Source organism: Desmodus rotundus, chromosome 1, assembly GCF_022682495.2.
Source record: "Desmodus rotundus isolate HL8 chromosome 1, HLdesRot8A.1, whole genome shotgun sequence".
Classification (NCBI taxonomy): domain Eukaryota; kingdom Metazoa; phylum Chordata; class Mammalia; order Chiroptera; family Phyllostomidae; genus Desmodus; species Desmodus rotundus.
In genome coordinates, this window is record NC_071387.1 from 201,416,808 (window position 1) to 201,432,267 (window position 15,460).

General features: G+C 38.1%; 1 protein-coding gene across 1 annotated transcript in view; it reads left to right on the forward strand.

The window, feature by feature from the left end:
- The window catches only part of WDR70 (WD repeat domain 70), a 224,809-nt gene that overhangs the window by 3,649 nt on the left and 205,700 nt on the right, over positions 1 to 15,460 (forward strand). The window contains exons 4-5 of the mRNA XM_024578576.4: positions 6,379 to 6,499; positions 13,399 to 13,591. Coding sequence (XP_024434344.2) covers positions 6,379 to 6,499; positions 13,399 to 13,591 — 314 coding nt within the window. The remainder of the gene's footprint in view (positions 1 to 6,378; positions 6,500 to 13,398; positions 13,592 to 15,460) is intronic.

Consider the following 15,460-nt stretch of genomic DNA (forward strand, 5'->3'; position numbering starts at 1 on the left):
TGTATTACCTATAAATATTTTAGTTTGTGTTTTAAGGAGATAAGGATTCTTTGAAAAGAATTAAAAAATTCAATTACAGTTGACATACAATATTATATTAATTTCAGATGTACAACATACTGAGTAGACATTTATACAGCTTACACGGTGATCACCCTGATAAGTCTGGTAGACATAGGATTCTTTTAAAAAACTTAATTAGAATACTATTACCACACCTAAAAATATTAACTCATTTAATATCAAGATACAAGGGCATGCTGTCTGAGGCATATTTATAAATGCTTTAACACTTAATTTTTCAACATTTAGTGAATGCTTATACTATTATAGCTTTCTTGTATTTACCTCTTTTACTATGTGATACAAAATGCTTTGAACAGGGATTATCTTATTCAACTACATAAGTTTTATAGTGTCCAGTACCACGCCTCGCACCATAGGTTCTCAATATATATTTGAGAAGATTGGATTGAATATGTAGAACTGCAATAATGCTTTAAAAGAATTCTGCTTTGGAGAGTGTTTTAAAATGGTGTGATCCATTATAAAGAGCTTGGGATTTGGAAATGGAGGACCTAGGTTTGAGAGTCAGCCCCACATTCTATTAGATGAGTAACATTGGGTGGATTTCCAAATTCAGACCCTTAGTTTCCCCGTCTGCTAGGTGGACATGGTAGTAAGACCTCCCTCAGAGGGTTCTTGAGGGGATTAAGATGTTGGGTGTGGAACCTGTTGAACAATAAAGTACTTTGTAAGTGTCATTTTTAACTCCTATCGGTTTTTTCATAAAACATGTTTGCATTTAGCACATAAGAGGAATTTCAAGGGAGTCATTAGATTTTTAAAATTTTGAAAAATTACCTTAAGACTTTGTTCTTCGGTGATATTAGTGGAAGAATTAAATGTGTTGAACTTTCTTGATTCAGTGTCACATCCTTGGATTTGGACTGTTCTTTCCACCCCTGGTCTCTAAACACACAAATCCAAAGTTTGACTCACTTTCTTAAAAGAAAAGTTCAAAAATTCTGATATGGGCATTATTTATCTCCTGATGTAGGACTCTTTCCCTGGGCATTGACATCCAACTTGAAGAAAATAAGAACTCAGGCTATACCCCTGCCCCCCATTTTTCTGTCTGTCCTAAAAAAATTGTTTTAATTTAAATTTTCAATTTAAGTTGACATTGGATACTATTTTATATTAGTTTCAAGTGTACAGCAGAGTGGTTAGACATTTATATCACTGACGAAATGACCCATCCCCCCAATAAGTCTAGTGCCCACTTGGCACTACACAGAGTTATTACAGTATCACTGACTGTTCCCCATGCTGCACTTTACGTCCCCGTGACTATTTGTAACTGCCAGTCTGTACTTCTTAGTCCCTGTGGTCCCTTACAATAGCAAGTTTAATTGCCTGTGTATATGGATATAAACTGTTTTGGTTTAAGTGCTTTGGTAGAAAGGATGAATTACTATAAAACATCAATAAAATGTTATGTAAATTATCAGTAAATACTGTACAAATTGCTTTTTAATGGGTTTTTTTTTTTTTTTTTTTTTTTATGTTCCCGAAAGCTGTAAGTGTGTCTAGGTCATATGAGAGACCCTTTTTAGAAGACCGGTACACTATGAAGAGATAAATGGGGAAGAAAATTTTTCTGAATTCAAATTTTTATTTTGGGCACAGCCATGCTGTGGATGGATTATGAATCTTGTCTGTTATATGCTGGGGAAAAGCTTCCTTGAAAAAATAATGATTAAGATAGGATTGAATATGATTTCAATGGATGATTTAATGATTCTGAAAAGAAGAATAATCTCAGATTTTAGAAGTTAGAAAAGCTTTAATTTTTTTTTTTTAACTTGAAACAGTCTTCCTATCTAGTTATATCCTATCTCATCCTCTAAGGCCTCACTCATTTGTCACCTTTTCTAGGTATTATTTCAAAACCCTTCTGGACATAATAATTGTTCCCTGCCTTTGTTTTTTAGTTCTTTAAAAATGTTACAAATTTATTTTAATATTGTTCATATATTGAGGATAAGAACTTTATTCCTTTTTATATTTACAGTGCGTAACACAGAGCTTTGTACATAGTAGATACATTTCTAAATAGTTAATGGAGAAATGTAACTAATGTAGTTAAAGTTATTTTTTACTTTTTAATATTTTGATATTAAGCATTTAACATTAAATGTAAATGTACATGAAATTTGTAGGCTACTGAATTGTTAGAATAATAAATATTTAGGTAAATGTTTAATAATATCTAAAATGTTTAATTTTAGATAAAAAGAATATCACTAGAAAACATTTATTCTAGCTTATAGTAATTTTATTTCCTTTACATTTGTTTATCTTAACTCTAATTTCTTCCTTTAAGTTAAGTGGTTGCTATAATGATTGGCTATGAGATTTTCAGGTGTAAAATTACATTCATTTGAATCTGCAATTTCTGTGCATCAGGCCAGATAGAACCTGGTAGTTTTGAATAGTTTGCAGTTAACATAGACAAAAGTCACATACATCTGGGGTGCTTTCGCAGAAGGGGTTATCCAAAATTTGTAGTAGCTATTTGAAAGTAAAGAGGTAACAATAAAATGAGAGGCTTGGAAGAATAAACTATGTTGGAGAGTAGGTTACTTCACTTTTGTTAAGGGAAGACATTTTACAGTGTTTACAGTGGGCTTGTTTCCACATGTGGTGAAAATGCACAAAACAATCCCCTCTGTCAGGGACTAACAGTCAATCGAATTTTTTTTTTTTAAGATTTTATTTATTTTTAGGGAGAGGGGAAGGGAGGAAGAAAGAGGGGGAGGGAAACAACGATGTGCAAGAGAAACATCGATTGGTTGCCTCTTGCATGCCCTTAACTGGGGACCTGGCCCGCAACCCAGGCATGTGCCCCGACTGGGAATTGAACTGGCGACCTTTTGGTTCTCAGGCTGGCACTCAATCCCCTGAGCCACACCAGCTAGGGCTGAATTCTTTTCTGTTTGGTTTGTTTTTTGTCCTCAGTCTACAATGCTGAAGAAATCTTTTGTCCTCTAAAATGTCTTCTTTTCGCCTGGCCACAGCCCCCATTACCACCTTTCTTTGATGAAGCAGCAGATAATAGGCACTTCTTGGAATAGAATGTTCTTGCTACTGTAAAAAAAGAGTTAACATTTTAAATTGAAAAGTTAGTTGCTTCACTAGGATGGGGCAAGTAGTTTGGAGTATTTAGCCACTGCTGAGGAACTCCACTGAGCCAGGGGGTTGGGTCACAATGCCCAGATAGTCTGGTGAAAGCCCGGGGTAAAGGCTGCAGGCTCACTGTTCTGTAAGGTAGGTGGTGCTTGTTAGGTCATTTCGATACCAAACCCAGGTTCGGCTGCCTGTTGCTCCGAAGCCAATAACCAAGAGATGGGCTGGTGGAAGGAAAAAGCGGTTTACTCAAGAGTGGGCACTTTTAAGAAGATGGTGGACTCTCACAGCAAAGACCTTCTTAATGTGACACAGGCAGGGGTTTCTGTAAGGAGGGAGGAAGAAGAAAAAAAAGCAGAATAAGGGAATCAGAAGGAGGGAGTTGAGAGTTCTCTGTTGAGGGGACTACGCACAAGTCCACACAGTCTGTTCGGGTAACTGGTTGAAGGTCAGCAAGTCTCCCAGAGCCGGAATGTCTGAAGGTCGGGGTCTGCTTCTTTTGAAGTCAGTTCCTAGAATTCTGAAGTGAACAGGCTTTTTATCTGCAGGTTTGTGTTAGTTAACAGGTCATCTTGGGCAGGAACAAGGCTAGCAGTGGTGGGGTGGGTTCCAGTTCCAATCTCTCGGAAGTCTGATCAACTCAACAATCCGGTGGTGGAACCTCGGTTCATGGCCCTGGGACTCGGCAGCTCTTACTCCACTTCTCTGGGCCTCGGAGTTTTCAGCTGTAGAGTGAGGGTAATGAATCAACTACTCCTGCTGTACTGGGCAGTTGGAATTTACGGGGAGTAGAACTTACCTGTGTTCTCTAATAAAGAAGAAAGGGGAAATATGCAGGGTGATGGATGTGCTCATGGACTCCACTTGGAGAATCCTTTCGCTATTTGTGTGTTAGATCGTCATGTACACTAACATGTCTTAAATGTTATTTGTCAAGTGAACTCAGTAAAGCTGAGAACAACACTACCTACTTGTTTGGAAGATTATAGGGAGTGCTTAAAACAATATCTGGTACATAGTAAGTTCCATGTAAATATTAGCTACAGTTATTGTTGTTAAATTGAGGCTGATATTAAGATGCTTTTGGTACTTTGCGAAGAAGTCACAGAAAACCTAATTAAAAATGGCTCAGATAGGAAAAAGGTGGTATCACACATGACAAGAACTCTGGAATGCGGCTCCTCCATCTTCAGAGTTTTGGCACAAAGGACATGAAGTTTTTTTCTCCCTTTTCTGCTTTGCCGGCTTTAGGGTATTGCTTGTCCTAAGCTGACTGTCCTCATGACCCAAAGTTATCAGCAGAATTTGTTACATGCAGATGACCACTTCGACAGGCTGAAAGGGAACTGTTTTGTATGTCACTTTTGAGGAGGAAGAAAGCTTTTCCCAAATGTACCTTCAGTTGACTTCCCATCTTGCTGACTAGTCATACTGTGGCACACGAGTTCCAAAAATGGCAACTGGCAAGAGCAGTGTGGTTGACTTGGAATGGATAGTTACCCCCTCTGGACGGGGAGGGATCCAGCATCTCCTGTAGCCCAGTGCTGCCTCCTACCTGGAGGAAACTGGCTCTCTTAGCAAGGCAAAAGGGTCAAATGGCTGTTGGGCAGGTGACTGATAATGTGCACCTTGGTATTGTTTCCTGATCAGGGCCAGAACTGTCCCTAAGACCTGAGCTGAGTCCAGGTGTACAGATGTGGTGTCCTGTTGCCCCCCAACCTTGTCCGTGCCCTGGAGGGTGTGGAGGCATTGGCCGGAGAAGCTGGATGAGGATAGGAGCCAAGCAGGCCCACTCTCAAATTTGGACATTGTCCTTCTGTCTTCCCACTACCAAAGTGTAGGATCATTGAGTCGTAACCTATCTCAGCCTAGAGGAGAGCACAAAAAACAAAACAAAAACAAAAACCCAAACACAGAAAATGTGAACTACAGCTATAGCATTCGCCTTATGTCTTCCTGGAGAGTTTTATCTTCCATGTTTGAAATAGACTAGTTACTTGTCCTCATTTGCTGGTTGTCTCCTTAGTTCTCATCCTTCACATCCTAGCAAGAAATGACCCTGAAAAGTACATTTTAATTAATAAATGCCTTTTGATATTGCTTAACTTTGGGTGTATTGTTTTTATTATTAAGGAAAAAGCATTAAGGATTATCTTGGGATATTGAGGATGGTAGTGATGGAGAACCAGACTATTCATATAACTCATTTACATCCTGTGTGTCCCCTATTGTAGAGTGAGAAAAAGATTTAGTTTCATTGGATAAATTTTGGTCTTTCCAAGGTAAACAACTCTACAAACCTAATGTAATTGAAATTTTTTCTGACCAAAAATCTAGGGTAGAAAATTCAGAAATGAACAACATACTGAATTTAGAGTTTAAAACATTAAAAATAAAAAATGAAATTACATGGGGATGTAAGGTACAGCACAGGAAATACAGTCAATAATATCGTTTTAATTATGTATGGTGTTAGGAGGGTACTGGAAATATCAGGGGAGACACTCTGTAAAGTTTATGACTGTCTATCCACCATACTGTATACCCAAAACTAATACAAAATAATAATCCATGTAAATTATAATTTAAAAAATAAAAAAGTGAAATTCCATCAAATCTTACCTTTTAATACTCACTTTACTTACCATTTTCCACATCCTTTTTTTTTTTTAAATAAAAAAAAAGATTTTATTTATTTTTAGAGAGGGGGAAGGGAGGTACAGAGGGAAAGAAACATCAATGTGTGGTTGCCTCTCATGTGCCCCCTACTGGGGACCTGGCCCCGAAACCCAGGCATGTGTCCTGACTGGGACTTGAACCAGTAACCCTTTGGTTCACAGGCTGGCACTCAAATCTACTGAGCCACACTAGCCAGGACACCTTCCACATCTTTTTATATAGTACAATCCTGGTTCATATTCTATTCACATCTAATTTTGTTTGGCATATCTGTTAATACTTGCCCAGATTTGTACCTTTTCCATCCCTACTTTTATTGGTTTTATTTTATATTGTTAATATATGGTAATTTAATTATTTTCCCAGTGTTGGGCATTTAGGGTGATAACTTTTTGCTCTTTAGTGGTAACACTCCAAGTTACATCTTTATGACTGTTCATTTTTATCCTTTTTAAAACTGACAGATTTTGAAGTCTAACTATCGAAAATTTATTTTTACCTTTTCAGAAGCAAGAGAAAAAGAGGAAGAAATGAACAGAGAGAAAGAATTAAGAAGGCAAAATGAAGATATTGAACCAACATCTTCAGGCTCAAATGTGGTCAGAGATTGCTCTAAATCGTCTTCCAGGTACTTGATTTTTTCAAAAGGATTCTATTAAACTGTCATTGTCTAGGTGTTTATAACATGTTAGGCAAAGTTTGTGGTATCAAAAGCTGGCATAATCTCCCCCATTTTAGGCAGTAGTGTATTGTAGCCTATCTCTAGGGTCACAAGACTGTCCTGTGTCACATTGGGAGTCAATTGAGTTCTTGTAAAGTGTTCTAGGTGTAGTGTTGAAATCTACGCCTTTTGACTGCAGAACATAACTGTATAAAGTTAGTCAGATGTTGACAAGTTTTTAATTTTTGTCATGTTTATTTTGACACTTACGTCTTCTGTACCCTTCTCCAAAATTCTGCATTCATGATGATCTTATTTGGAGGGATCCTTTACAGATACAGATAATAAGAAAGAATGTAAGTGACCATGGCCGGGTGGTTCAGTGGGTTGGAGCGTTATACTACACACCAGAAGGCTGTAGGTTCGATTCCATCAGGGCACATGCCTGGGGGGGGGGGGTTCGATCCCTGGTTGGGGCACATATGGGAGGCAACCGATAGATGTTTCTTTTTCACATCAATGTTTCTCTTTCTGTGCCTCTTGAAAATCAATAAACATATCCTTGGGTGAGGAGTAAAAAAAAGAAAGAATATAAAGGGAGGCATGGTATAAAGTTTACTGGGTTATAGGAGAAAGCAGCCATTAAAATTACTTCAAAATGAAATTTAATATTATGTAACTTAATTACTAAGAACTTTAGAAGACATAAATGGGCACATAGATATCAAATCTGGGAGGGGGAAAACAAGAACTCTAATGTTGTTTAGGTGTATTTGCAATTGTCAGATTGGCTCCATAAAACCCTTTCTGGCAAATCTACCATTGGACAGACATTCCTCCTGTTCACGGCAGAAGCACATGAAATGCCTGACTACACAAGACACCATTTGTAATGTGCCATTTCTTTTTCTGCTCCTCCGTTTCCTGGTGCAGATCTTTGGTATCAGTCTGGGCTCTTGAACAGACCCTCACTGCTTTATAAACTTGGTCTTTTCTACCCTATCTTTGTAGGGAGGGGGATAGCTACATGGGACTACAAGTTTGTTTTCGTAGCAGTGCAGCCCTAAAGTCTGCTTAGGCTCCGAGACAAATACACATCTCTGTGTACATTAGGAAAGAGCAGGGGCCAGCATGCTTCTCTATAAAGGGTAGATAGTACGTATTTTAGGCATTGGGGTCCATACAGTCTCTTTCTCAGCTACTCAACTCTGCCCTAGACAATACATAAATAAATGGGCTTGGCTGTATTCCAATAAATCTTTTAGAAACATGCACCAGGGCCCTGCTCAGTTGGTTAGAGCATCGTCCCTATATGCTAAGGTTGCAGGTTCAATTCCCGGTCAGGGCACATAACAAGAATCAACCAATGAATGCATGAATTGGTAGAACAACAAAATTGCTCTCTCCCTCCCTCCCTCCCTCCCTCCCTCCCTCTCTCCCTCCCTCTCCCCCTCTCCCTTCCTCCTTCCCCTTCTCCTTGCTCTCTCTAAAATCAATCAATAAGCGGGAGAGGGAGAGAGAGAGAATCAAAGAAACAAAGAAACAACCAAACACCAGGCCAGAGTTTGGCCGCCCCCCCACCCCGACGCCCCCCAGTTGCAGAGTGTCATTCCTTCACATACCAGTCAAACCATTCAATTTTGCATTGTCCATGGTGTCTTGTCGGTTGTCAGTCACACACGGGCCCTGGGTTTCAGTATGACAGAGAACACCCCTCCTTTTCCTAAGAGGAGTACTTTAATATAATATTCACCTTTAGTTTCTTACTTCTGGGATGATTGAAGATGTTAAAAACTGCTGTTGTGTTTTTGGGAATTCATTTTATTGCTGAGGGTTTTATAAACATAATGATTCCATTAATTGAAAAATTCAATTTTCAATAGTCCTGTTGATTCTGTATATTGCTGCAACATTAACTTTATTTATTTAGTATATTTTATTGGTTATGCTACTACAGTTGTCCCAATTTTGTTACACCTTTATCCCCCTCCCTCCATCATTCCTCCCCACCACTTAGTTTGTGTCCACTGGTTGTATATGTAATTCTTTGGCCTCTCCATTTCCTATTGCAGTGTGAACTTTAACACTCAAAGATAAAGATCATGCACTCTTGGTCTTGGGAATACATTTTATTGATGTGACAAAACCCAAGCATTACTTTTGTCATTAGTGATTAAAATTACAGAACTATTATTGACATTATAATTATAAAGTATAAAGAAATTATCATCAAGAAGAATATAATAGAATGTTACTCCATTTCATTGATCAAAGACTGGAAATTTACTTAACTAAGTTTCAGAAGACCTCAGGTGACTGATCCATGGCAGACGAATGGACTTGTCAAAGCTTATATTTCATTTCCTGTATCTATTATAGGATTCTTTAAACTGCTCTGTGCATTGAATCATTTTACTATAAAATAACTTGACTGTGGCTAAAATTAATTAAAACTTTGAAGTCTGTTTCAATAAGTAGCTATATTAAGAACATGTTTATTTATAATGATGCAGTCCAAGATATTTTCTATGTTAGAGTGCATATAGTATTTATTTATTTTAGAGGGGGCAAGAGAGAGAAACAGAGGCAGAGAAACATCGATTGCTTGTCTCTCATCCATTCCCTGACTGTGGAGCAAACCTGCAACCCAGGCATGTGCCCTGACTGGGAATTGAACCAGCAACCTTTCACCTTGTAGGACAATGCCCAGCCAACTGAGCCATACTGGCCAGGGCATAAGTTATTTTTTTAAATTTAATGCCAGGACAAAATAATCCCTCTCTTCTCTAAGAGCTTTTTTCTTACTAGATACATGAAACACTATTTCTTTTTTGCCATGATTCCTAGAAGGCTTAGAGCTCAGTTCAGTATTCTTTGGGATTGTCTCCTCCCAGGGCTCCAGTTTAGGGAACAATGATTTTGAGCAGGAAACAGGGTCATGTTCTGGGAATTGTGGGAACCATCTGGCTGAAACTGAGTATTTAGTTAGTTATCTTGACTGTATTGCAACTTTTACCTCTATGCAAAGCATTAGTAAATCAGTGCCCCTAACATTTTTCGTATTAAGGAAACCCATGAAAATGTGCAGAAATCAGGTAGCTGTTACAAGGCCATTGAAGTCAATGGTTGAATTGATGATGGAATCAGACAAAACATTGCTGACTTTTTGCCTGCCTACAAATTGTTTTTAAGAAAAAATTATGAAGTTTGCCTGTGGGCCAGGCAGTATTCTATATTTTAAGAAATAAAGGCTGTTATTAAGACAGGGTTCCAATTTATTAAGGACACAACAGGCTAGGAATTCTTTATAGCTGCCGCTGACTGACTTCTTTCACTCCCATTTAGGATCTTACATTAGATAATGAAACTAGGTAGTACGAGTTCCACCTTTGCGCACCATGCATGCAATGAACGTTGGCATGTGAGTATATGTTGGAGAATTTGCCCTTAATTGTTCTAGGATAATGTACCTACGAGTGGAATTTATAGGTCATATAGTAATTTTATATTTAAGTGTTTGAGGAACCGCTGAACAGTTTTCCATAGTGGCTCCACTGTTTTACATCCCTACCAGCAATGTGAGAAGGTTCCAGTTTCTCTACATTCTTGTTACCACTTGTTTTCTGTTTTGCTTTGTTTTTGTTTAAGTCATCCGAGTAGGTATGAAGTGGTGTGTCATTGTGGTTTCTATTATTATTTCCCTCGTGTCTATTAATGTCGAGCATCTTTTGATGTACTTATTGGCTATTTGTGTATCTTCTTTGGGGAAATTCTTATTTAAGTCTTTTGCCCATTTTTAAATTGAGTTGTTTTACTGTTTTGAGTTGTAGGAGTTTTTTATATATCCTTGTTATAAAACCCTCACTAGATAAATGACTTGAAATATTTTCTCTCATTCTGTGTATTGTCTATTCATTGTCTTAATAATGTACTAAAATTGTTAAAGGCCAACTTACCTACTTTTTCTTTTTGTTGCTCATGCTTTTGGTGTCATAGTTAAGAATCCATTGCCAAATTATAGGTCATGAAGAGCTCCCCTGTTTTCTTCTAAGAATTTTATGGTTTTAGCTCTTATATTTTGGTCATTGATACTTTTTGAGTTACTTTTGTATATGGTATGAGGTAGGGGTCCAGCTTTTTTTGTTGTTTTGGCTCATCTTGGTTATTCCAATATGTAATGTAAGGTATGATTCTAGGGTAGTTTCCTATTTTATTTTGTATATGTTTAGCACTTATTTCATGGGATCATTTTATTCACTATTTTTTATAACGTATTTTTAAAAAGATTTTATTTATTTATTCCTAGAGAGAGGGGAAGGGAGGGAGAAAGAAAGGGAGAGAAACATTAATGTGTGGTTGCCTCTTGTGCATCCCCTACCGGGGACCTGGCCTGCAACCCAGGCATGTGCCCTGCCTGGGAATCAAACTGGTGACCCTTGGGTTCCCAGGCTGGTGCTCAATCCACTGAGCCACACCAGCCAGGTCTTCACTGTTTTTTAATGCAGACTTGTTACATATAAATCATTTCTTATAATTTGAGTTTAGTTTTGGGATTTGCTTTTCTGCTCTTCTGGCTGTATTTTTTTTCAGTACTATATGTTTTAATTAAGTTTTTTCCTCTGTGATATGTTGAGAGTCTGTTTCACAAAACATACAAATAAGTATTTGAAAATCTACAGTGTTGTTAAAATTTGTTTTAGAGAAAGTCATCTAACATGATCACTTTTATTGGCTTTGAATAAATGTTGTATGATGTACGTTGCCAGTGAAATACAAATAATGGGAAGAAATATGTCATTTATTCAGTGAAATATAGCTACAAGATAGGTGAGAAATATTGATATACTCTAAATTTGTAAGGTAGGACTCAGATGTTTGCATTTCCTTTTAAGAAATTAGTATCAGGAAAAAACGAATTTGCTTATGAATTTAATTCCTAAGTTGAAATTGTACAACCATACATCTTTTTAATGCTTAGCTAAGCTGTCTTTGAAAAACTCAGCTTTGAAAAATATTAGGATTTGATTGTTAATTGTCTTTCCATCTAATACATATTGTTTCTCAGTTTCTCGTTCATATTTTGGCACCACATTGAATCAAAGGCATGTTTTAAACATGAAATGTGTTCTGTTTTCTCTCAGGGACATTTTTGGACATAACTTCATGGACTTTGTTTTTCAGAATATGGAAAATATGTTAAAGATTGTCTATTTTTTGGCTTAAGTACATCCAGTTCCGGGGGGGGCGGAGGCCTGCACAGTCAGCCACGAGGTCAACATGGCTCCATCTAGTCCTCGGTTCTGCGCTGCCCTCTGAACTGTCGCGCTCAGCTACAGCGCTGGCTGTAAGGGTTACTGTCATTTCAGGCTGGTTCTCTGTGGCCCGACTCATTTTGCATCGAGACAGTCTGACTTCTAAACCTGTGCGGTTGGAAATGTATGACTTAATCATGAGGGAGAAAGTGTGAGAGTGTGATACTTCAACACAAACTTATTCAGTCATTCAGCTATTATTTACTGTATTTGTTGACCATCTCTGGGGATACAGCAATTGGCAAGTTGGCTGAAATGTGTGAGCTCGTATTGTTGTGGGGTGGAGGGGAGGGAGAACAGGTTATAAACAGCTAATAACCAATCAAATGAAATAACTTAGCATGTATGTAATTAATAAAGATAATCACAGTAAGGCAATAAGGCAGTAGTGACTGACAAGGATGTGTTTGAAAGTTTAGAAAGGGGGGGCCCTGAAGGCCTCTTTGAGGAGGTGCCTTTTCAGGAGACCTCAGTGAAGAGAAAGAGCCCGTGTGCCAGCGGGGCCAGCGGGGCCAGCAGAGCGACCCACGAGTGCAAAGGCCCTCGTGCTGAGCCGGGCAGGCCTGTCTGGTTAGACTAGGACAAGGCCTGTGGGGCCGGAGCGCAGGGAGTGAGCGGGTCCATCGCAGCAACAAAGGGAAACTCTGTGTGGAGATTTGCAGGTGCCCTGTGTAAGGATAGCAGGTGAGAATGAATTCCTTTCAATAGTGGAGCGAGATGAAAGTAACAAGGAAAATCCCATTTTTCCTGTAATAGGTATGTCAGGCATCGTCTAGATGCTAGAGACACAGCAAGGAACACAAAGGACAGAAATGTTTTCTTGAAATTGCACGCCAGAAATACATAATTAGAAGGCAGTGATATTTTGAGTCCCTATTAAATATTTGATAGATTAGTCGATAGAGTTAGGGAGGCAATTCTTGACTCATTGGGATGGGGCAGGGGTGGTGGGGTAGTGGGTGGTGGCAGCTTCCAGAAGGCTAGAGGTGTTTGGTGAAGACCGTAATGAGAGTATTAGTTCTCAGGTATCCCGGACAGAAAACCAGTCGAGAATCCACATGATACTCACTAGAATAAGATATTTTTAGGATCCAGGAATGTGGCACTGAAGATTTTAGCAACTCAGCAAACTTGAATTAGAACTGAGAAATAATTTGTATTTCAGAAATTATATTGAAACATTTTGGGAGTAAATTAACTTTCTTACATGACTGGCTTTATTTGCTCTTGTGGCAAACAGTGATTGGATTCAAATATGGTAAACAGTGATCTTCTTTTGCGGATGTTGTACTTGTGTAGTTTTTCTTACACAGTCCAGTTGTTCTGCTGGCCCTTCATGAGGGAGGGTGATCTAATGGGCCTCTAATGTAGAATGGGCCTTTATTCCGGACTTTCATTTATGCCTAGGTAAGATAAGTGGATAGATTGAGTTTTTTACTTTCTTAAGATAAAAACAATGCTAACACTCAGGCGTTAAGGGGAGAGGCAGGCACACTGTCTCTGGGGTGTGCCCTTCCTTGCGGCAGAGGCGAAGAGTCCTGTTTCTGTTCTCAGTGACACAAGCAGCAGTGGAAGTGAAGAGAGCTCCGGTTCCTCTGACGATGAGTTGATTGGCCCTCCTCTACCCCCTAAAATGGTGGAAGAGCCAGTTCATCGAGTAGAGGAAGCCATCGGTCGTTTGCCGCCCCCTCTTCATGAAGAAGAGGAAGAAGATGATGATGCTGACGGCGATTCAGAAGAGGAGGAAGTAAGTGTTTCAGTGGTAATTTAAAACTCAGTGGGGTAGTTTGGAGTAGTGTGGCTATCAGTTCCCAGCTGGACTGTTTTTCATGAGTGAGAACAAATTAAAAAAAAAATCTGAATTTACTACTGAAAGCCCTTGTTGAAAGTTCAGCTCTAAAGGATGCACTTCAGGAATGAAGAAATAGAATTCAAAAATAATACGTGGAGAGCCGGAAGCAGTGTGTTAAAAAAGAAATTGATTAATAAATATTTTATTAAATCTTATAAACAGGGAGTATAAATAGTGGCAATGATGAATAAATTTGTGGGATTTAAAAACCAAGTGGATTTAAAAACCAAGTGGATCTCCAATTTTTGTGAAAAATAATGTGAAAGATGTGATAGTGGAATCAGTTCATTCATTTTGAAGAACTTGTATTATTTGGAGGAGGCTAGAGATAGTAATTAACTTCAGATTAGTTTAAGGTGAGCATGTAATTTATAGTGTTAAGAGTAATTGCTCAAAGAATAGAAATAAATTGTATAACCTCAAAAATAGTAAAAGGAAAAACACAAAGGAAACCATTGGTATACTTTGTGTATTTGATACCTGGAATGGATCATTTTTTAATACCACCTTCCTCTGTGCGATAAGTTATTTTTAGCAGTAATTAAGAAATGACACAGATAATGGTCAGAAGAGAAACTGACAGCTTTGCAAATCTCTCAGTGACTCCACAGGCCGGGCAGTCTCTGCACACTCACGTCCACCTGGTGTAGCAGATTTGTCCATCTGTGTTTGTCACAGTGGATCAAAGAAAGCTTTTAATTTTAATTTTGAAAGAAGTTTTTGCACGAAATGATATACACATATATACGTACAAACATGCATCCATGTATATGTGCTTGGGTGTATATAATATTAGGAAAAGAAGTACTTAAGAATAAAGTTGGCATTTTCATTAAAGATCATGTTTAATAATAAATTTCCAAACTGTGGTGTTGACCATATCTTTTTTCTTTTTAATATCAATTCTACTGGCTAAAAAAAAAACAATCTCTGTTTTTGAAATGTTTTTACTAAAATCTGTTTTATAGAAAATTCCTCATTTTCTAATATATTTGGTAAAAACTATTAGAGTTTTTGTCTCCAAAAATCAGAGAAAATGTCTAAATAATGGCAAATGTTGTCATTAAATGATTCGTTGCTTTAGGATGTTTTTGATGTGGTCTGTTGAGGAGCTCACATGTTGCCCTTTTGAATTCTTCCATCTTTTGTTTTTAACCCTGGTGGTCAAAGAGTAACAGAATGGAAGACTCTAATTTTGTCTTTGTCTCAATAATCAGTGTTTTGAATCTGCACTTGCTTTTGAAATGCGGAAGCGTGCAGTAGGACATGGGTTGGAGGTGTGGAATTAGCCTTGAAATAAGCTCGAACGATTTCGAACCATTAAAGACGTTATCCGACAACGCGTGCAGCCGAGCACGGGCATGGTGCGCATGTGTGGTGCGGACTGCATAGCTGGGAATCTTCCAATTCATTTCGTGTTGAATGGGATATTAAAAGGTAAAAATACGCTAATTTGAAGTTTACACATGTTATTAAAACTCTGCACTAATAGCAAACATAACAAAAAATAAATTTCTAAACTGAGATTTTTAGAACTGTCAGCAAATGGTGATTGCATAAAGTAGACTCATCTTTAGTTCATTTTGTTACTGTTTTTAAAATTCCTGCAGAAAACACATCCTCTTATTGTCTGCACGACTTTCACTGCAGTGCTGTCCATATGTCATTGAATGAAACTCAAACATTCCATACATGGCAGGAAAGGAAACAAAAGAGGTAGCAGGAAATCTTGGTAGTGATCACAAAATAAGGTGGTAGGCATGA